At 37.0% G+C, this 24,883-nt stretch overlaps 1 protein-coding gene across 5 annotated transcripts in view; it reads left to right on the top strand.

Moving 5' to 3' along the window:
* Positions 1-24,883, top strand: part of LOC145664530 (transmembrane channel-like protein 5) — a 107,099-nt gene that overhangs the window by 7,324 nt on the left and 74,892 nt on the right. For all 5 annotated transcript variants that reach the window (XR_014127460.1, XM_081731277.1, XM_081731275.1 and 2 more), the window contains exons 4-6: positions 8,790-8,979; positions 16,713-16,860; positions 20,508-20,659. Coding sequence is in view for 4 of the 5 variants with exons in the window: in XM_081731277.1 (XP_081587403.1) it covers positions 8,790-8,979; positions 16,713-16,860; positions 20,508-20,659 (490 nt within the window). In the remaining variant the exon portion in view is untranslated. The remainder of the gene's footprint in view (positions 1-8,789; positions 8,980-16,712; positions 16,861-20,507; positions 20,660-24,883) is intronic.

Here is a 24,883-nt window from a genome sequence, read left to right as displayed (position 1 = left end):
GCAACGAGGCTATATAAAACGTGGACCTTAATGTGGGATCCGAACAGATAAGCTCCCGTCAGAAATCGAACCTGGATCTCCTACGCTAAATCCGCGTACGCTCACGGCTTAGCCACGAGGAAGCTCCTTATTCTTTGACACACATCCAATGAAAGTGTTTCTTGCAACTATATTTTGCATGGAGATTTCACTAATCTAGTGATTCGGTTATTTAATATTCAATCTTCAAACGGTAAACTGAAAGTGACATTCAAACAATTCGGTTTAAATACGGCCGTTAAACCATGCAAAAATTTAAAGACTTAACTGAATATAAAAGACATTTTAGAGCAATTTACTAAGCAGTAGGAGTTACCAAGGTTCTTGTTCCTATGAGGATCTTTGTATAGCGACCACAATAAGAAATATATCAATCAGATCAAAGGACATAGAAAAGTTGGAAGAAGGAACATCTTTGTCACAACATTTAGAAACAATTATTTTTCTGACTTGAGTATGCATTTCTTTATTAAAAATAAATTATTTGGCAACAGTTTCCATAACGTAACGTTATCTTTCTCAGACGTTAATATGTATGTTCATATTAACATCTGAGGAAGATAACATTACGTTATGGAAACTGTTACGAAATAATTTATTTTTAATAAAGAAATGCATACTCTGGTCAGAGAAATAATAATTATTGAGAAACAATAATTCACATGATATTAACGGGGAAAAAAATATTCAAATTCTATAATCATATATAGAGAGAAGTTTAAGAGTAATTTTTTCATGCAAAGTAAGACCCCTGAATTGAATTTGGATCAATTAACCAGAACTGGACCACAACTTTGGAGGTATATCCCGAATGTAGTGCGATCTGTTGGGTAGGATGGCCATTCCAGCATCATAGAAAAAAACAGGAAGATGAGTTTCTGTATGAACTACTATTATTATTATTATTATTATTATTATTATTATTTTGAAAATGTCTTTATGTGGAACAAATTCATGCAATTTACTCTGTAATTTTAATGTTAATTTTATGATAAGAAAGATTGTTGTACGTAGAATGCGAAAAACAAATTTATTTCGGGGGGCGGGAAACTTGATCCCAGAACTAAGTACACCATTGCTTGTGGAATATCTTAATTGAACGAGATCCAGTTACATTCATGATAATGAATGCAGAAGATATTCTCGATTTTAAACCATAATGCAATAACCAGTATCCTCCAATCTAATGTCTGAGTTTAGTGGTATTCGTTGTTTTCAGCTGTGATGCTGGTCAAATGGACAAAGCTCACAATATGAAGCTACAGTCGCGCGCGTTGGGCATTCAAATTAACTAATTTAGCTCGAAAATTAACAAACGTAAGTTCTGTGAAGATTTCATTAATTTTTCGGTTGTCACAAACCGCTCGTGTTAACGGATCTCAAAATACATTAACACAGAATAACCATCTCGTTTCTGAGAGGTTTAAGAATGTTGATAATTAAATTTGAAGTGTTTCTATGAAATGTAGGATCTTCTGAGATTATTACATTACGCAATTGCCAGGTAATTCTAAAGACTCCATTACGTCAGAAAGAGCGGAGAAACCAAGAAAGCAATGTGTAGGAATGAAAATAAATACGTTATTTTCACTGCAAATTAACAATCATTCATTTCTGTTTAAGAGTAACGTGAACCAATCCTGTGCAAAGAAGCTTGTTTTAATTAATACGAATACAGAACGAGAAACTCTTTACAAATTCGCTTTCGAATTCAAACATAGTGAGATCCTGGGGCTAGTACATTGATTGTTCATACGGAAAAATTCACTATCACTTGACAGATTGTGAGAAAAAAACGTTTCCATTGTTGAGTCTTACTTAAAATTTTATGTTTGAATTGTCATAGCATTGAAGTTGTCACTTCAATATTATCACAACCTCAAAATAGAAATTTAAAAAAGACCAACATATTAAAAACCATTTTTCTTAAAGTCTATAAAATAATTGTTAATGACGTTTTCCTTAAGACCAACAATATGTTGATAGATGACATGGATGAAAAGACATTCACAAAAATATCAATCCTCTAAGTAGGATCGAACCCGTGCCATTTAAGACCAATGCTTAACAAGCAGGTCTACGGAAAACTGAGGTGCGTGGTGGAAAGATGGGTGACGTGATGGCGCGTCATCTTGCTAGAAATCTGTTGGTGTGATTGAATGCAGTACTGTCTGTAGCTTTTAAAACAGGAGTTCACTTGTGTAGAATTAGGGGATATGCATCTGGCATAAATGGTGCTTTGGGGAATGTGAGGGAGGCACAAAGACTGCATCGATAACGTTATCTACATTGACGGTACCCCATCACACTATACATTTACGAGAATTGACAGCCGTCTGCAAAAGTCAGGTTCCTTACGGGTTCACCGACGCGACTTAGAACGGCCACAGACAATTCGAACTCCAAAATTTGAGGCAGAAGTATTAGATCACCATGAGCAAGTGTGGAACGTCCTACACTACGAACATCAATATCTATATCGTATCTACAGAGTGCAAGATTTTCATCCTACAGACTACCAGAAACGTTAGAGGTTTGCACGGTGATAATTATTGTACTGTGTTGAGAATTCGCAGTTCACGTGCCATGTTTTTCTTACTGGTTAGTCTTGTTTTACTTGTGATAGCTATTATAGCTCACACGATAGGCATATGTAGACAGAGCACGGTTCGCATACTATTTTTCGTCGGGCACATCGAGATCGCTTTTCAGTTACTGTATGGGCCAGTATTGTAGATAATGCACTGATAGGACTCTGTTTCTTTCGCAACGACTTAACGCAGGTACCTATGTGCAGTGTGTTCCTTTTAGATATTCCAAGATGTTTTGAAAATATTATCCAAGTAGTCCAACGATGAATGTGGTTTCAGCATAAGGGGACTCTATCCCATCAATCACACTCTGTTCAAATTGTACTTCCTACAATGTTTCGGACTCGGTGAATCGGGCATGGTGGCCCTGTAGCATGGCATCCTTGATCACCGGATATAATACTTATGAACTTTTATCTATAGGGCCACATGAAGGAAATGATTTAGCATACACCTGGGTACGATAGGAAGTACTTCGACGCTATCACTTACACATTGAGATCACCGGTTCATATTTCCAGTAGCTTTTGTGAAAAGGTAAGGTTTGTCAGTAAATTAAGAACAAGTACAATTTCCTATACTGTATCGTCTCTTCCTTTGTTAATGCTTTACATCTTTCAAATATGCGTTTCTTGATGTTATGCAACATAGCATTGCATGCCGCTATCGTTACACTATTAGTACGTACATCTTATTGATGTTTTTCCAATGTCGTCAGTTGCCAGGTCATTGTTACGTGTGTTAACAGACACCACTGTACGTAGTGCTTTTCGGAGACATTATAGCCTACAATGATCATCACATTCCGGTTTTTCTATTTGTAATATTTGGTCTAGGAATTAATTCGTGCGGTTGGTACGCACACATTGAAGCTGTAGTACAAACACAAAATACATAAATACCTTAAGAAAAATATTGTCCATCGCTAGCCACCACTTTCGCCTATCTGTCAGGCAATGTACGGATTCCGTGGCGAAAGAAGTCCTCATCCTTGAAAGCGATCCAGTCAGAGACCCATGTTTCGATATCTTCTGAAGAAGTAAACCGCTGTCCAATCAAATCGTTGTTCATGCAATCGAACAAGTAGTAGTCCGAAGGAGCAACGTCTGGTGAATACGGCGGGTGGGGGTAAAACTTCCCATCCGACATTTTCTAAATAGGTTTTAGCCGGTTTTGCGACATGTGGGCGAGCGTTATCATGTTGAACAATAAGTTTATCATGTCTGTTCTCCCATTCTGGTCGTGTTCTGGCCAGAGCTTGCTTCAAACGCATTAATTGTCGTCGATAACGTTCTCCATTCATAGTTTCACCCGGTTGCAGCAGCTCATAGTACACCACACCTTTCATATCCCACTATATGCACAGCATAACCTTTGCACAGTGAATATCTCGTTTTGGTTGTGATGGACCTGGTTCACCTGGTTTCACCCAGGCCTTTTTTCGTTTAGGGTTCTCGTAATGGATCCACTTCTCATCACCCGTAATAATTCGATGCAGAAACCCCTTTCTGCTCTGTCGTTGAAGCAGCAATTCGCAAATGGTTTTTCGTCTTTCAACGTCTCTGTCTTTCAATTCATGTGGAACCCAATGTGACATCTTTTGAATCATTCCCATGGCTTTCAAGCGTTTGGAGACTGTTGTTTGATCAACGCCTAATGCTGCTGCAAGTTGTTCCTGTGTTTGACACGAATCCTGCTCGAGCAATGCTGTCAATTCTTCGTCTTGAAATTTTTTTGACTGTCCAGCTCGCTCTTGGTCTGCCAAGCCGAAATCACCACTTCTAAACCGTGCAAACCACTTCTGACACGTTCGCTCAGCTAGAGCATGGTCACCATACACTTCCACCAAAATACGATGACTTTCAGTCGCACTTTTCTGCATGTTAAAGTAATGCAGCAGGACACCCCGCAAAAACACTTTATCAGGCACAAATTGCGCCATGTTCACTTAACTACAAACTGGTGTTGTTGACGCTTTAATCTACTGCCCTATACTACGAACGATACGCGATGACAGGGGTTTGCAACACATGTGTGGATACACGGAACTGTGGGACGCTCCGTTCGTTGCGCCATCTCTTGTCCACCCGCACGAATTAATTCCTAGACCAAATAGCTTCCATTGAGTTACCTGACAGATATTCTGATAACAACTTTGCCGTTAACACGTCCTATGCGATTGTCTCCCTTTGCCTCTCAGGTGTATGAGGAAATTTATTTCTGTTTCCTTATTGGTCTTGTTTTTCATTATGTGTTTCTACACTTGTGAAACAACATGTTTCATATGTTATGCTGTACCTATACTGCAGATGTCACTCTAGAAACATCCGGCTGCATATTCACTGCATTTCATATTCACAATTTCACTGTTGGCCACCATCAGCACCTAGTGGTTATAGAACTACACACAGCGGGTATAAAACTGTTCATTATTTTATATCTGTTTGCAAAATCGACTTGGTAGAAAGGAATTATTGTTACCAGGTGGGAAACCTCCTGTGCAAAATCGACTTGGTAGAAAGGAATTATTGTTACTAGGTGGGAAATTTATCTGTCCATACCCATTTTGATCCATCTTAACTTTGCAGATAATCTGGCTCTCCTTACGCCCCTTTGGGAGATCCCTTGCGAACGTATTGCAGAGTTGTAAACTATGCATGTTTAAATAGAGCAGGCATGATTAAAAGTTTTAATTTTTTTTAAGCCGCACATTCTACTTGCATAATTTTTGAAATATACGCCTTTGAATTTCATTTTCCCAGCTTATACCCCTGAAACAACGCGTTGTAGGGCACATGATTGCTAATTTTTTTGTTGTTGTTTTTTTTTTTTTTTTTTTTTTTTTTTTTTTTGCTTATTTTCATGATAGGATTCACTTCCCGAAATTTGTCGGTTGAATTTTTTGACACCCGATATTTATAAAAATGAAATGTAAAAATGTTTATCTGCGAAGTCCTCCAAGACCACTACTGGACCGATTTTGACGACTTTCGGTACATGAATGGACCATGACCTAACGTAGTTTTTTCTAAGATTAGTTTTTCCAAAGGTTATATACTAAAGGGGTTAGAGGGGACTCAAAAATTTATACCAAATATACAGAATCTTACGAGTCCGTCCAGTAAGAAAGATGAAAGTCAGTACAAAAACTCCTCATTAAAAATAAGAGGACACGTGTCCCAGCGTCTAAAAAAATGGTTTTAAGGAGGGAGGGGACAGGGAGCTTTTTAAGTATATATATGTATACGAGGGCTGTCTAAAAAGTATCCGACCTTTGGCCAGAAAAATAGTTGCGAACCTGACAGATTTGGGACCCTAATTCCCTTCAAAGTAGGCCCCCTGTGCTTCCACACACTTAGCCCACCGATCCTTCCACTGCTGGAAACACCGCTGGAAGTCTTCTTTTGGATGTTGTTCATCTCCGTCGTCGTGTTCCGCATTATGTCTTCTCTACTCTCAAAACGGGATCCCTTCAGAGGCGTCTTCAATTTTGGAAACAATCAGAAGTCACAAGGAGCCAGGTCTGGAGAGTAGGGAGGTTGGCGAACGGTTGTAATTCCATGTTTGGCTAAGAACGTGTGGATCAATTGGGATGAATGTGCTGGGACGTTGTCATGATGGACGTGCCAGTTCTTCGCTGTCCACATGTCTGGTCTTTTGCGCCGGACTGCGTCACGGAGTCGCCTGAGAACATCTTGATAGTACTCCTTTGTTACTGTTTGTCCTTCCGGTGCGTACTCGTGATGCACAATTCCACGGGCATCGAAGAAAACAGTCAGCAACACCTTGATTTTGCTTCGCACCTGCCGCGCTTTCTTCGGCCTTGGAGAATCGGGATGCTTCCATTGAGACGATTGTTGTTTTGTTTCTGGGTCGTACCCTTACACCCATGACTCATCTCCAGTTATCACGGAATTCAGATACCCAGGATCAGTGTTGGTGGTGTCCAGAAGGTCCTGTGCAACGTCAAAACTGGTGTCTTTTTGTTCCTGAGACAACAACTTGAGTACAAATTTAGCAGGCACTCGTTTCATGTTCAAATCGTCACGCAAAATTGCATGTGCAGAATCTTTACTCACTCCAACATCTTCTGCAATCTCCCGCACTGTCAAACGGCGATCTGCCATCACCAAATTTCTCACCCGCTCAACAACAGCTGCATTCTGAGCAGTTTGGGGCCTGCCGCTACGCTGCTCACTCTCGACTGATGTGCGGCCATCTTTGAATCGGTTGAACCATTGTTTAATTTGTGTTATACCCATCGCATCTTCTCCAAACACCTGCTGAATCTTACGAATTGTTTGGCTTTGAGAATTACCCAGCCTTTGACAGAATTTGATGCAGTATCTCTGCTCAATTCGTTCAGTCATCTTGCGAGAAACACTAAATCCGACGAACACTACCAACAGCACCTCACTTCGCGACCACCAGCTCACGACTGGCACACGCGAACACGGTGAAAAAATTCAAGCATGCGCATTAAGGTTCCTCCTTCCACCGTGCACGGTGGCGCCGCCTGAGAATCACTACTTTGCGTGGAAAAAATTAAGGTCGGATACTTTTTAGACAGGCCTCGTATACTGTATGCTGTATAATATGTTGCAGCATAACTCTGAAAGACATAAAGGAATTTCAGCCAAACTTGGTACATACATGACGTATAAGCCTTACAAAATATTGTGTGGGTTAAGACACCTATAGCAACACTAGGATGGTGGGAAGAGGTTGACAAATAAAAATCAACGAAAATGACCGTATGAGTGTTGATTTAATAGGTGTTGCGGTCTCTGAGATGAATAGCGAGACTCTCTATGCCGTTTATGTGCAAATTGAGCTCTCACTAGGGGTACGACACCTGCATTACCCCTATGGTGGGGGTGAGAAGAGAGTGGCATGTAAAAGTAAAATATGATCGATGTTAAAGTCGAATCCATAGTTTTTAGAATCTCTGAGATAAATAGTGACACTCCCGAAACGGTTTAAGTCCAAATTTAGCCTAATTGGTTAGGTACTCCTATTATTCCTAGAGATGATGTGGGAAGGGTGTAACATGTAAAAATAATCAAAAACTAGTGATATTAGAGTGGAACCCACAGTTTTGGGGATCGCTGAGCTAAATAGTGAGACTCTTGATGCTGTTTACGTTCGAGTTCAGCCCTTAGTAAGACATCCCTAGCTCTCCTAGGGTAGAAGTGGCAAGTGGATAAAATCTAAAAATATTAATGCTGAATCCATAGTTTTCGAGGTCGCTGAGATGGGTAGTGACACTTTCGATGCCGTTTAAGTCCAAGTTCAGCTCCGATCGGTAAGGGGTTGAGGAATGTTATAGAGAGGGTGGGACAGGTAAAAATAATCAAAAACAACAGATATTATTGTCCAATCCGTAGTTCTTGGAGTGGCTGAGATGTAAAAAGTGACACTTCCGGTGCCACTTAAGTCAACATTCATCCTTCACGTGTATCCTAAGGGAGGAAGGAGTTAAAATACCCTCTATTAATCTATTCTGTACGTGCGAAGGACAGGCATTTCAGCTAGTATTATATAAGAACAGTGGACTCATTTTTATATCAGGGAGTTTTATGTAGTTTATATACTAAGTATCATCAATATTTCGGTCAGCTCAACGACCGTGTTCTCGATAAATTTTAACAGCTTTGCTGAGAACCTATGACTTCCCAACCGTTGGTATGAATTATTGTACTGTTATATATATATATATATATATATATATATATATATATATATATATATATATATATATATCAAATCAGACTCCATTGAGAAAAGGTCACTGAACTGCCCGAAATATTGGTGTTACTCAGTACATAAAAAGAAAGCGGTACAAAGCAGTACAAGTTCATTATTCTTACAAGCGCGTGGAAATTCGATGGATAGCATCATATCTGTGGATTATCTCGAAGTACTTTTGTTTCCCGTAGTTTCTTATCCCATAAACTTACTAACTTAATTTTCTTTCATCCATCTTTTTTTTTTCTACTATATGTAATCTATGGGCCTTTACGGATAAACTGAATATTTTATTTCGTTCCAATATTGTTTTCATTTATATGAAATGTATTTCGTTTGTGATTTAAAAAAGCGGTTTACTAGTGTTTCTTTTATGTTGGAATTTGTTAAATAACTGATTTATATTTTCAGGCGACGATACGGGTGATGACTTAAGTGCAATAAGACCGAGAATGACAATGTCGACACTGGCTCTTCTAACAATGCGGCGTACAGGAAGAAAAGGGATTCCAATTGAGAGACATGCTGATAAAATAGTTCAGCAAATGGAACAGGACAAAAATCTAATGGAGGATAATCCTTTGTCCGAGCAACTCAGGCTGTAAGTTTTCCGAATATGTGCTTTATTTGTGAACTCTGATGAGATAATACTGCTCGATTCAAAATGCAGTGTGTGTATCGATATTACGTAGTTTTTTCTTTATTCACATCTTTTTAAATTTTTCTATTGATATCTTTCTGCCACTTTCCAGCAAACACTGTTGCAGTACTTTTACCCAACTATCAAAGGTATTTAAGAAGTCCGTAAGGGTTCTGTTTTAGATACTTGAAACTGACACATTCAAGGACACTTATGTACGTGAAACTTCTGCTTATTGATGAATTATTCATTTGGCAAGATGAGGTGGAAAGAAAACACTTCGATATTCTTAGCCTGTTAACATCTATCTCAGCTACAGATCAATTAGATGGTGCATTATCCTAGTATAGAACACAGCCTAGCTGTGAGAGATTTAGCCGATGTTCCTGCACTACAGAAAGTAGTCGCTTACCCAAAAGTTGACCAATGTACTGCTCAGTGATTGTTGATTTGGTATAGGATTAGCGAGAATCTGTCCCAGAAGAAATTCCTTGTTCGAAGGGGTCTGGCGAAACTCCTTGGATGGAATCGAAGTGACATGTTTATTTTTTGAAATATTTTTCGTTTCTGGTTTAAAGAGGAAACGTTTATTAATTGTGATAAGAGACTCGAACAATTCCCTATTGAGTACATACTTCCTTGTGAGATCACCACAGGTAAATGACATACGAGAGAACTTTCTTTCATCCAGCTGTCGAGAGATTTAATGTGATCACTATTACTATCACTATATATACAGATCGGATATCGATATCATCAATCAGAAAATAAGAAAAGTCATATTTCTTTGCCAAATGTTTTCTTAAAGGTTAACTTAGAAAAAAGTATTTGTAGTAGATGTTTATCTCTTCATATTATGTATATTTTGTCTTATATATCCATTTTCTTATATGTCCGTTGCTCCACTTATAATTCTTAACTCTGGAAACGTTGTACGATGTTTTATCCAACACTCCATAAGATGAATTTGAACTCTCTTCAAATGTCTTTAATTCTAATCTAGTAGTATTAAGGCTTTAGTATAATTCTTCTTGCCTTTTAGTTTGACTTATATACTATTGTGATTTCTTCAAAATAATTACACTTTACTCCAGATTATCCACATGTAAAGATTATTTAAATATGGAAGTGGAATATGGGACACTCGTCTTATTGGATTAAAATTTATCGATACCACCTTCAACGCTGAGTAGCATTTGGAAGTGTTATTTCAGACAATGTTTCCTTCCGTGCTGAATGAAGATAGAAGCTTTCCACTTCCAATGAGACAGGATCCCACTACCCTGTGAAATAGAGGTTCGTGAATGGTTAAATATGCAATACCATAGTCATTGGATTGGGCGGCGGAATTCAGTAAATTGGCCATCTAATTCAACTGATCTCGTCTAAGTAAAATAGCCATCTAGTTCAACTGACCTCACTTCCTGTGACTGTTTCTGAATTCATCCTTAAGCAATGCTCTATAGTCTAAATGTACAGGGCAGACTCTACATCGCACTTTTCAGGCTCGTGATACCATTTTCTCAGAGCTTTTGACTTGACCTAGTTATGTTATGCTTGATAGACAACACATCGAACATTTCCTGTGATTTTGCGCGCGAGTCACCATTGCTTATCCTGTAAGCTTGGGACGTTAGCAATGAAAATTCTTTTGAATGTCATTGCTCATAAGTCTCAAACGCTAATATATGTAAAATCTTATTACATAAAAGGATTCAGTGAAACCTTTTCGTGTATGTTATTTGACCCCCCACATTGAGCCCCTCTACAAAATGAAATTAAATTTTCCAGTTTAACGTCCCACGATTATAATCTTTAAACTAAGGAAGACGGATGATTAGGGCAAGAGAATGTTGTGAAAGAATCGGTGGGATGGGAATATGCGAGGAAACGGGACTATCCCGAGAAAATCCACAGACACGATGTTGTCCACCACAAACTTACTTGGCCAAGGATCGAACCAGGGACCCCATACACGAAAGTTAAGCGCTCTACCACTGAGTCACCGTGCTCTCCTCTCCAGAAATGATCTCGATTTAATATGGCCGATTTCAAAATGGCGTCTGTAAACTGGAAGTATATTCAAACATAAGCCCCTATTCCGATGTACAGTGTTGAACTTGGAACCCCCGGCACTTCTGCGTTTAGGAAAAAGAAGGGACTATTGACTTATCCTGTATATAATACTTCAGCCAGCTGTGTAATCCTTGGTGGATCGTAGTGGCAGTTTTTTTTTTTTTTTTTAAACCTCGTCGTTGGACATTACATATGGAATTTATTAATGTTGTCAAAATTCGATAACGTGCTGCTCAACAATGACTGGTATCTGGAAAACGTTAAATATTTAGATTGTATTAAGTACTGAAAGAAGCGTTGTGTAAAATTTTCTTCATATTTTTTATATTTTTTAGTATTTAGAAAAGTATGTAAATTCATTCTACAAGCGTTTAGCTTTAAGCTATATCAAATTGTCATAAAAGCCATGTTGTGCGTAGTAAAACTGCCTTTAAGTAATATAAATTAATTTTATGTTTATTTTCGTTTTTTCTTCGTATTTACGTGTGATAGATGATAATACTTATCATAAGCTGATAATATTCCAAGATATTTGTGTTATCTGAGGAAAAAATACACTGTTAGATAAGAAAGTTATTTGTAACATTGATGACATCAAATATTTATTTATCCTGATAAAAATAGTTATAAACTTAGTGTTTAGAATAATGTCTAAGGTATAATATTTGCTGGGTCTGGAAAACAGAAAGATACCTTTTCTTTACCCATGCACTTGTGAAATAAATTTTAGTTTTATTTTAGAAATTCAGCTTAATTCACATAGGAAATTTAAACTTAGGAGTACCCCTTAGTAACCAATTCACTAACATGCGTGCTTGTCTCACGTGCAATCGTACAAACCCGAGTAGTAGATCGGATCCCACTTTATGCAGGGGACACGGTGGCTCAGGGGTACAGTGCTCACCTCTTGTGCAAGGAGACCCTCTTTCAAACTCAGACTGTGAATTTGTAGTGGACAATATCGGATCCGTGGTTTATTTAGAGGTTCTCTGGTTTCCTTCCACTCTTATTCTACCAATTCTTTCATAATCATTCACTTTTATTAATTATCCGGCTTCTTTAGCCTCGAAGGCCACAACCGTAGGATTTTAATGACTTTTCCCACTTCAAGCAGTATTCCCATCTTACATGGCTTCCTTCAATGCCGAAAAGCTACGGCAAACTCTTAATTAATCAAACAATCAATCAGTTACATTTGGAGAGTTTTCGATATTATGCTTGTTTTCTATGATATAGGGCCGGTAAAAGGTAGATTGAGAGTTTTATGATTTATTGTATTACATACAGTTAATTTTTGCAAAAAGAAAATGTTAAAAAGTGCCACAAACTGCAAATTATATATATATATATATATAAAGTACGGGACAAGAATAAACGGCCAAAAACGCCATTAGTTTTAATGACATTTTTGGTCGTTTATATATATATATATATATGATAGTTAAGTGTGTGAGTAATTTATACAATGTACTATTTGTGTATGAGGAACGTTGTGCCCGAAGACAGGGAATTTCTCAGCTAGGCGTCCCGTTAAGGCCATTAGAGTAGATGTCTTTTTGTTCACCTCTACTATAGGTTGGTGGGCAACATGAAAATTTTAAAACTTTTCTCTCCCTTAGGAGAGCTGTTTCATACTTTGATTTCTCGTCAACATGGAAAAGAGAAATAAGAGTAGATGTAGAAGAATCAATTTCTCTTCACTGTGGTTTAAGAATATGTGAAAGACTGGAAATTTGGAACATAAAGCGAAGGGTTAGGTTAGGTACTAGGATTAGGAATACCACATATTCAGGGAGTGAGTAATAATGAGTAGGCCTACATTAACCAGATAATCAGTTGCTTTAGAAATTCTCTTCTGAATGGTTATATATGTATATATAGTGAAACCTCTGAATAACAGACACCAATGGGACATGAACTTTTGTTCTTTGGAGAGAGGTTACAGAAATTTAATTTCTCACAACGTAATTGTATGCAGTAATATACAGTAAATACATTATGTATGATCCTAAATACGTAAAATTCAATATGAAAATACTCTATTTAGTACGTATTTAAATTACTGAAAGGGATGAAGGAGAAATTCATTTCTGTTAAATTATATTATTGTTGTATTTATATATTCTTATACTGCAAAAGATAATGCGTGTATGACAGGCTAAGCTCTTTTGTTTAGCGAAAAAGGCATGCTTTTTCCTCTACAAGGGTACTAAAACTCATTAGCAACTGTCAATCCTCAGTACGGTTGTGCACGAAACATGTGTGCGTGCGTGTGTACTGGCGCAGTATCTTCGTCCGCGGAATGGATGAAAAGGCAAGTTATTGGGAGTGCATATGTTTATTGACCTTGCTCCAATAACAAATAATATCCTCTTAGAGAAAGTGAAAAAGGAACCAGGAAAACTCCAACCCAGACTTGTTCCAGTATCAAAGTAAATTAAAAATGTTGCTTTTCCAAAAAATTAAGAGAGGAAACATTGTTCGTTGAAAATATTATTGTCAAATAAACAATGGGTGTTTTGTGATCTATGAAATTGTCGGGAAAGATGCAAGACCCAGAGGAAAAAGGATTAAATTTGTTAGGGAAAAGAAGATCTTTCGCATAGAATTATTGGCCATACGACTGACCCTGCACGAGTGTTATTGCTTATTGAAGGTTTTGTAGGATTTCCACCAGAAAGCAGTTTATTGCGGGCAGAAAAAAAGAAGAAGAATGTTAATAAGAAGTTCAACTTAAAGCTGTTCTGTTTGATGCTTCACCAGGTCTAGACTCATGATAGATACACTTGTGGGGGAAAAAACTTTTTCTGTCTACTGTAATATATCGCAGAACCGAGAATAATTCCTGTCCATTATGAAGAGGTTATTGAAACGTTTGGGGGAAGAAAGGACTGTCCGCGTCCGTATCTGAGATTATCCGTAAAAGGGAGGGTTTTGTTCCGTAAGAGAACATATATTTTTGCCAAGACAAAAAATCTGTCCTTGTTATAGAGATGTCCGTTATTGAGAGGTATCTGTTAAGGGAGGTTTCACTATATATAAGTAATTTTTATGTATTACGCGAATACTTATCTCATTCATTGCACGCATTTTAGAAATTCCAGCCCGAAGAAGCACAACATTTGGTATGTAATGTCCTCGTGATACACAAAGCGAAGCGAATATTGCATTTATTTGTATAAATTTAGAAAATTCTATCCCAAAGGGTTGGTGAAGAAAGAATTTTAACTCTTTTTTACTTAGTTTTTTCTGAAGTGTTACACGTAAAGCCACAAAGTTTAATTACACAAAATATGTACAACTAATTCACTTGTAAAAATTCAGTATGTACAGGCATATGAGAAAGATTTTTTCCCCCTTGGTTTGAGGAGAGGTTTGGGGTAAGCGATTTCGGGAATTGCAGTGAATTTGAACTTCTGTGAGTGAGTTTCCCCGACCCACAAATCGGAGAGTTGTGTATAATATATGTTATGAATATTTTCCATTAAACTTCTTGTACCGGTCAAAGAACGGGTACTTGAGTATAATGTAATAGCACAGCACTGATGAAACGGAAATATCAGAATTACTTATAACTTGGCTCGATGTGTCAATACTTAGCCGCAAAACTTTGATAAGCACATTGAAAAAATATTCGTGCGGTATGGGCTATATGAACTTCCAATTATAATATATTATTACCTTTCCCAATGATAAATCAGGACCTGTTACGTTTTAAGTAGGACAATTAGTATTATGATTTTAGCTGGGGGCGAGAAATGTTTAAATGAGTATACAGTCTGTTAATTGAGGTGGTCTAACCAAGATTTGTTTTATAAGTAGAATTGTCGGGGCCATTGTAAAGATAATTAAGATTTATTAATGGATTGATTGGCTTAGATCAGCCTTTCCCAACCGGGAGTCCGCGGACCCCCATGGGCTCGCAAGATGATCTCAGGGAATCCGCAAACCAATCTGAGAAAGGCACACACAATGGCGAGAAATACACCATTGTAAGTTAGATGATCGAATTAATAATGACAATTCAATTTGTATGAGAAGTGGTATTCGACCTACAAGAAGTTGCCTATATTTCAACGGCATTTTTTTTTCCCTGACAGAGCTAAAAAGCGTGTAGAGACTGATGTACGTGTTTGTAAAATATCTTCAAACGAAAATCTTCTTTGACACAATAGGTGACTCGAAAAGGAAAAAGGGAATGAGAAATTCTCTCACAACCTTGTAGGCAATTGCATGAAAAATTTTCAGGAAACGGTCCACAAGTTTTTCATGGTGTTCTGGCACTTATTTGCTCATAAGAGATCACACATATCTGAAACCATACGCATTTTTTTATAGTCTTGTACTTTGAGTATTACTTCTTGCACAATACCCAGAACTTTTCAATGCTTCTAGCATCAGATGTGTTAAAAGCATTGTTACGCTTCGCGACAAAATCAGTTCCTTCAGCAGTGAGAACGTAAGTCACACAACTTGCATAATGACACTTTGACACATCAGAGCAGAACAAAACATTTTGCCTGCTGTGATGTTGGCAGTGAGAGGAAATAATCTGCGCTGCACACATTCCTTGACATAAATTGCGGGTATCATTGTACTCTCTGAAATGAATGTTTTGGAGACATTGCCTCTAGCATCAGCGGTTTGTCAGATGAGAAGACGCTTAGAGAACTTCGTCTTTTTCTTACATTTATGATCAAAGGGCACTTGTACAGGATCCATAGAATGATAAAATGCTCTTTCCGAGACATTTGAAGGATCAACGTAGACGTACGTCCCATCATCAAGAATGAGAATTTTTCGTAGGCATAGTCATCAACAGGTTGTCTTACGTGTGTCTCTTGATCTGGACTGTGGGCAGTTTTATATCGTTGCTTGCATCCTTACAATGCACACTGTCATGTGACTGATGATTGAAGCGGGTCGCCCAAGGCCCATTTGGTTATATCACGAACTGAATGACTTGGATTTCAGGTGAACATTCGAGCACCTGATTCACAATTCTAGATGTTAATATCATTGCAGCGTGTTCAGTAATATTCCCGTATTTCGGTGTTCCGGTTGGTATACCTTGATAATATTTTGCGTATAACCTGCGACAACTTGTCTTACTGCACAAAGGGGGCAATGTTATCCTTTTGACTTTAGTCACTCACATTCTCATAGAAATGCACCACTCGCTTCACGAACATTGCTTCTCACCTCATTTTCACTGGCTTCTTTCTGCTGTCTCACATTGATTGTAGTTGCGCTCCGGTATTACGGGAAGAGCTCTGATGTGGCATACATCATTTCGTATCTTTTATTGGACATACCACAAGTGACTCTGGTAACTGAGCGCTGGGCATTATAGGCATCCGTTAGTACGTCTTTCAGCGTTGAATTCTTTTCCGTTTGTATTTATTACACTTCTAGGTAAATTTATTCTTTCCTCTTAGTCCATGACTAAATGTCTAGGGAAAAACGACCCTGGGACCTGCTAGAAAGTAGTTTCAAGGAGAAGACTTACAAGTAGAATGAATACTAACTAGTATCCTTGAGAGTACCATAAATATCGTATAATATTTGTAATATAAATAAATAGCATTTAGAAAAACTTCGTTTTTTTATTTTTTAAGGGAAACTTTGCGGGAAATGCCCGAGTCATTGACCTTGAAGAGACACGTAAAAGCCAAATTATCCAAAAGCGTGAGCAGAAAATCAAAAAAGAGACCCATCAGTATTTGGAAAAGATTGAAGTACAGAATAAGTATTTCGTTTACAAAGGTAAGTTTATATATATATATATATATATATATATAATATTTAGTGTATTTATACACTTTCTTCTAAGGAACCTAGTTTTATCAGCTGCTGAATTTAGTTAAGTACAGTAATTTTTGCATATTTTGTATATGACAGTAAGTTGACAATGATTTGCGAAACTGAATTTATATCTAGAATGTATATTTACAAATGAGCGTATGGTTTAATGTCTACAACCAATTACAGATCAGGAATAACAAAAGAACAACGAATTACTCGTATTGTCTTTCGAAAACTTTTTTTTTTTTTAAAAAAAAAATAAAAATTAGAAATTACTTCATAGAAAGTGTGGTGAATCAAAACCGTGAAATCGGTTATTGCTTATAAGAAAATAAGCTCCAAATCTAGTGAAACAAACCAAACTAACAGAAAATTGTACAATCTTATAAATGAAATGCACACCGATCTTTCTTCTGGAAATTCTTAAGTTAAGCGAGTAATTACGATAGCTTGGTATGTGAGATTGTATTAAATGTGGAGAGAATTGGCAAAAATAATCAATGTAGTACAGATTATTGTCATTGTGACCCTTGCAAATACAATGATACTAAAAAAATACGTTAGCTGTCATATGTCAAAATTATCATCTTCGTCGAGGATGGATTCTGTCAAACGTTATCTTCATGGTGAAGCTGGATGGTTCCATTCATTAAGTTGTCGATTGAGTTCGTACACTCTCTTGATCGTGTTGTCTCATTCACGTTGAAATAGTTCCAGATGGATACATTATCTGTTCCTATATCTCTGTTAACTAATGAGGCACCTGTCTTACATAAATTTTCCGCATCCTTAGATGCTTTCATAAAATGCGTATTGCTGTCGACACAGAAATACCTTTACGTATGGATAATTTCTGTTCACTTTAGTGGCTTTTTCCGTTAAACACTTTCTACCACTTTGACTAACATCTTAGTGTGAGTCGATGCGTGACGTCCAAATCGCGACTATCACCAGTTGCTGTCCGTCCACATTTAAATGCCTCGGCCCAACATGTAACATTCGATAAAGTAAATTCCTCTAACCCAACACATAGTAACTTCGCACGACAATAATATGCAGTTCTTCCACAGAGAACTTCACCCTACACATATGACAGCTATTCCACTTTACTAACCACCATCATGAAGCACGGCCGGAAGCACATTGCGTTTGCGTGTGCTAATACTTCAGTACTCCTCCATCGCTGAAGTTGGTCATTTTTGGCATTGAGAAGCATCTTTCTGTGGCCTTCAATCAGGCATAATGGATTTCCATTGCTGTAACTTTGAATATATATCGATAAGGCTACTAATCTTGGTAAAAAGGAATAATCTCTCTTGTTGTGTGAATTTTAGGAGTTTTTGGAATAAGATGTGAGATAGTGGTTTGACATAGGCCTTGAAGTGGATGGACTATAGTTGGCTAAACGTAGCTTTTATGAAAGTCATATGTGAGTCTTAAGACCAGAGATATGTAATATATGCAACTGAAGTGCCTCTGCCGCTAGTCCGAGAAATTCATGACCACTGAGTTAAGAATTCTTACCAACGGGACAGGTGACGATGGTTCGCCTAGACTGCGATACATGAATAGCATTGCATTCGACAGGTGTGATATGGTTAAAACAAAGGAATCCTTGTAAGCACATATATAAATCCAGATACAATAAAAAGTACAATTTATTTCTTTTCGATATTCTTAATACTAATTCGAACTTTTCGTATTAAGTCTTTGAAATGAAGTAAATGGAATAAAGCTTTCAAAAAGTCGAAGTTATTACTACTTCTTATCTCAGTGTGGGAGTATAGCGCTTTGACAAGTTAGACAGCTAATCAAATTTGTTCGAACGTAATAATGTACTTTCGTTAACGGAAAGGAAATATATTTGTATTAACTTAGTATACAAAATTGTAAGAGATCAATTTACTGAAATATGATTTTGGTACTGTTTCAAAATATTTTGTAAAACTAATTAATACTGTAATTTAGCGAATAAATAATATAATCTTTCGGCATGAAATAGTATAAAAAATGAACAGTCCTATTTCAATCTAAGAAAATGTGCATACAAAATATAGTACCGTTATTCCATCAAATGCGTGTAAAATTATGAATTAATTGGTGAAGTGCAGTATTATTTATTTTATATTACTATTTTTTTTCGAACCAAAGATCCAAATACAGTTGATATGAAGGCACCTTTTACCAGAAACAATGAAAAGGATTTTTTTTCTTGAAATCAAGCAGTTTCTTAAAGTAATTATCTGGTGAGATTCAGGGGAAAACATATTTGTATTGGCGACCTCGGACTCGAGTCTAAGACTTCTTGGATAGAAGAGAGAATGTTCTTCCTTCACACACGCCACTTTGATAACTTCGATATTCTTGATACTTACAATACTGTTTGTAGTGTGTGAATATAATATTAATATTGGGGGAGGGGGGAGATAAAATGAGGTCTAGTATGACACAAAGTTGTGGAGGTGCAATAATGCAAAATGAGATAATGACATCGCTCTCTCTCTCTCTCTCCTCCCCCACACAGATGTGATTATCTGACAGTAACAATAAATAAGGAATGTATTAAATCAAGAAACTTGGCAACAGTAACCAAATTAACTATATAGTGCCTCAGATACGCACCTAATCTTTCCGAATGTGTTTGAGTATAGGATTCAAAGTATCTCATATTGTGTATATATACAATGTAAGATTGATTCGATTTGATTTTCAGTTTAGCGTCCCTTTCTGCAGCGAGGCTTATGAGACGTGGCCCTACAGTTTAACGTGGGATCCGAACCACATTAAGAATCGAACCCGAGCCTCACATACAATGTAAGAGGTTTGCAAATACATGTACAAAGTTAGTATAACGTCGTAATTCAAATTCACTTCGACAACGAACTGAAAGTTATGATAGTACGATTACAAGTAACTACTATAGGGACAGTTGAATTATTAACTTGCGCAACGCTGAAAACAGAGGAATAGAATGTATATATTGTGGTAATTTTGAGTATAAAATTAGAAGAAGTCAAAGTTGAATACTTTTCATCTCTCATTACGGAACACAACCAGGAACCAGCAAATTAAGATTGCATAAAAGGACAAAACCAGTGGAATTGAACAATATACTCAAACTTTTTTTTATCAGTTAGCATGCTTGAGGGGAGGAAAAGCAAGGATCCCGGCAATGATGTTTCAGTTAGTTTCTTTTATGGGATCAAAATGTGACAAGGGGAAATTCCCCTCGACCTCGCGGAAATTCGGACCGTGATTATTTGTTACGAAAGTTGAAACATGGGTTTTGTATGCATATTTAATCTAATATCGAAAGATGTTCAAGAGGTTTTTAGAATAGTAAAGAAAACTTAGAAAGATTTAATTGCATCGTATGTTAGTTATTGATTCTTCTGTTCTAAATTAATAGAATATCATAATTTGATTTCTATCATTAGAATAAGTTTTCTTTTTTAGAAAATTTCAAATATTTCATTTTCTTCTCTTTCAGTTTCACTTACATGTATAGTAATATTATTTAGTATTTTATTTAATGTTTGCTAATTCACACATTAATGTTTATAAAGGTGTTTGTTTTTTATTTAATTTTCCTCCTTTTTTAATTTCAGCTAAAATTCGCCTTGAAGAATATGTTGTATAGTATGGAATTGTGGTATGGTAGTCTTAAGAAAATAGAAGGACATTTTGGAAGCAGCGTTGCCACTTACTTTCGTTTCCTTCGATGGCTGTTTATTTTAAACTTCTTTGTTTTTATTCTGAGGTAACTATAAGTGGAACTGCTTTACGGTGCTAGGAAGTTTCAGTTTAAAATAATGATTTAGATGTTAAGGGATTTTTTCGTGTGACTGCTCTTACTGGTAAATATCAAGTTCATTTTTGTATTTACTATTTAGAGCGAAATGTACTTGGTTTTCCTACAGGCATGTTTTGACAATTTTTGAAAAGTTTCTTTATCGTTATTATAATGTATGTGTGTAATAATTATTGTGCTTGATATTTTGTATGTTTTCTATTTCCTTCATCTCACAAGGGAACCTTCCGAAAATGATAGTTGTAGTGAAAGATGTGACCTATGCCAATTAAAAGAGCTGTAACAGAGATGAGCATTCCCAAAAAATTAGCTGCCCATAGCAATAGGTTCAAGAAATATAAGGGGTGGAAATTCGGGAAACAGCAAGGTTGGACAGGGGGGAATGCAAATTCCGCAAAAAAGGGGAGCACGGCAAAATACAATGATGACAAGTGATGTATAGAGAGAGACTTGCCACAATAGGGAACAAAAGAAGGACAAAATTGGGGTTAACAGTTTTGCCAACTGCAATGAAAAGTACATGTTTTGCAAAAGGGCACTATATGAAGTGAGTGCAATATTCAGTGTCAACCTGTCATGTAGAACATAAGATATGACGTCTATAATCAGTGGTACAATCTAACAAAAGAAAATAGAAAGAACAGAAGTACGAAAAATATACAGGGTGTCCGACCAAACTTTGTGGCCTGAAAGATTTGCGAAACGAACAAAAATGTGATGGATCAAGTTGTGCAGGAATGTACCAATGTCAGGGGGCGATAAAAGTCTTTGAGAAGGAAGTGCCCCCAGGATGCCCATCATAGGGCCCCAGGAGCCAACTTCAAACTTTCAAATGGCAACAGGGACCAAGTGGTACCTCTTTCGATAGATCATGGAATGTGCAACAACACCTATAGGAAACATTTGCTATCGACGAGCATGTACTGTCGGGAGTGAATTTCAAAGTTGAGCTGATCCATCCTGGTTGCATGGGTCTGATACAACCACTTGATGTTTATTTTTTTAGACCATACAAGAACTTTGTGCACTACGTTACAGAGCTTGTGTTATCAGATACTCACTTTAACATTTGGTCCCACGAGAATTTTCTGAAACTTCAAGCCTTAACCCATTACCAGTTTACGGCATGTTTATTCAAGCCTTTGGTTATGTTTGCTTTCTACAGGTGTGAATATGTGATGGAAAGACCACCAAAGGTTCCGACACCTCTAGAATATTGTTTCGAGACATTCACAGCGATCATTGTACCATGTGTGACGGATTGGCAGTATTCCGCTGTGCTCACTGTAAATGTATCTTCTGTTTGGACCATTGTCTCATCGAACAATTTCACGTACAATGTTGACGAGCATGCACAAATGATGCGAAGGCTAATGCCTGTTGCCGGAATTTTCTTTTTGTGAAGCGAGTGGCCTAACTATATTAGACTTGTCTGGATTTTCATGGTTAGTGTTGCCAACTTTGTAACTCGATTTTCTTTTTTACTCTAGGTACGTCGGTTTCCTGCATAGTTGGTGCTTTCTTGTTTTGTTCATTCTAATATGCACAAATGTGGCGCATTATGGCCAACTTCGTCTTTTCCGTATTTTTCGTACTTCTGTTCTTTCTATTTTCTTTTGTTAGATTGTACCATTGATTACACACGTCATATCTTATGTTCTACATGACAGGTTGACACTGAATATTGTACTCACTTCATATAGTGCTCTTTTCAAAACATGTACTTTTCATTGCAGTTGGCAACACTGTTAACCCCACTGGTGTCCTTCATTTGTTCCCTATTGTGGCAAGTCTCTCTCTATACATCACTTGTCAGCATTGTATTTTGCCGTGCTCCCCCCCCCTTTTTTTTTTTTTTTCGGAATTTGCACTTTCCCTCCCTTGTCCAACCTTGCTGTTTCCCGAATTTCCACCCCTTATATTTCTTGAACCTATTGCTATGGGCAGCTAATTTTTTGGGAATGCTCATCTCTGTTACAGCTGTTTCAATTGGCATAGGTCACATCTTTCACTGCAACTATCATTTTCGGAAGGTTTCCTTGTCAGGTCTTTGTTAGATATGTGAAGAGCAAATTAGTGAAAAAAATTTGGAACGAATTCTTTATGTTAATTCGTTACACCTATTATGGAAATGCACATTGTGGTGCATATGGTAATCGTTAAGCAATTTTTTTTTTTTAACGCCCGTCACGTAAATGTTATAATTTTGTGTGAGCTAAAGTCTGCAGTTTGCTAATATTTATTTTGAGAGCATGCTTTAAATGATAGAGATAAAATCACGCTGTTTCTTAATACAGTATATTTACATTTAAAGATCAATATATATATATGATAGTTTTGTTTATTATGTATATAATATTTTGAAATTAAATGAAGTCCAATCTACATTGCTGTGTATCCATGTTTAAAAGTGGACTTTCAGTACGAAAATGATTCAGGTTGACAAATTCTAGATCAATTTAGCAGCTTAATTACTTTAAATAAACCGTACATATTAGATTCTTCGGTAATGTTGGAAAAGAAATTACAGTTCTTTACCACTAAAATATTTTCGCTAACTGAACTAGCATCATTACCCTATATTAATAAAGTTACTGAAGAAAATTTAAATAAGAAGGGTTGATACCTCCTCTGCTGTTTCCTCCTCTTATTTATACTTTCCTTTATATTACGGTTAATCTCTATTAGTGATTGCGTATTTCGAATTCCAGAGCTTTTAGTTGTACGAGTGGGATTTCATAAGCAATGCACATTAATTTTTTGTTACTTACACGTTTCTTGTTTTTAGAGGATCTCTCTACAGGCCTTCAATATAATCTCTCTGCTAGGTAATGACGGAATCTCAATGTCGGGTAGCTTCTATATTCCATCAAAGACACCATCTTTGTAAAGCTGTCGAATGGTTCGGATAACGGCTGCAGGAAGCTCTTCCAGACATGCAAACCGACGTCCATACATACGTTGTTTCAACTTTGGGAACAGGTCATAGTCTGGTGGGCTCATGTCCGAACCGTGCCGATCATGAGATAACACTTCACAACCGTATTTGCGAAGCTTTTGACTCAGCATTAGCGGTGTGTGGTTGAGCATTGTCGTGGAGAATCAGTGGACCCGCCCTAAACAAGTGCGGTCGGGTTTTGTGCATTTTTCTGCACAGTTTCAGGAGGAATTTACAATGGTACGCTGCTGTGACACTTCTTTGACGTGGAACTCTGTCTGTTACCACAATGCCTTGGTGATTGTAAGCAAAAGCATTTGCGTAACCTTCGATTGAGATTGAGTAGCCCAACGAGAAACTGTACCTCACCTCAAACTTCACATAAAGCACTGTGAATTTCTGTGGGATTTTCACCACATAATGTTCGACCTTGTCACAACCACATTGTGTTCACTAAAGAGCCCACAAGCACACGTCCTGCTGCCTCAAGACTTCAGCTTCAACTGACAAAATGTTTAGCTCGTTTTCATCATCCACTCCGCAGGGTTGCCATAGTTTGCGTTATTTATGAAATGACCCTCGTATAAAGAACTAACGTTTTTGATATTTTAGATCATTTTGTGGTCATATCAATCAAATCTTCAGATATATCGTGATAGAATTATGGAAAGGACATTGTCTTTCATGCCTAGAGCGCTTGTATTGCTCGAACTATGGTGGGGTATAAAACCTCGGATAGAAACCCAAAAAATGGTTCGGATTCGTCTTTTAATGTAGGTCCATAAGTCATTACTTCACAAGAACGTAAAACCCAGCTAATCATTCATACGCACATTATAAATAAGAGAAAGTTTCAAACAGTAGTGCGACTTGTAAAAATAAAATCTGCCAGTGGAACAAAGGAATGATCATAGAACTACAAATATAAAAGCTATCATATGGTATAATACATAGAATAGTAACATTAAAGTGTAACTAGTGTAATAAGTAAAGAATAGTAAAGAATAAACTTAAAAAAAAAAAAAAAAAAAAAAAAAACTGTAGTTTTGTCGCACAACTATACCTTGTAGGCTGAAAGAGACTGAGTTAATGAAAGTGAATGATTATGAAAGCATTGATAGAAAACAAATGAGGGAGGAAATGGGAAAACTCTGAGAAAATTTTCTGACACGATGCTGTTCACAGCAATCTCACGTTGCATGGAATCGAATCTGGGACCTCCTTAGACCAGAAAT

The sequence above is a fragment of the Thermobia domestica genome, chromosome 11 (genome assembly GCF_964235325.1).
Source record: "Thermobia domestica chromosome 11, izTheDome1.hap1.1, whole genome shotgun sequence".
NCBI classification, from domain to species: Eukaryota; Metazoa; Arthropoda; class Insecta; order Zygentoma; family Lepismatidae; genus Thermobia; species Thermobia domestica.
Note: the sequence above shows the minus strand (reverse complement) of the source record. Positions and strands in the feature narration are given on the sequence as shown.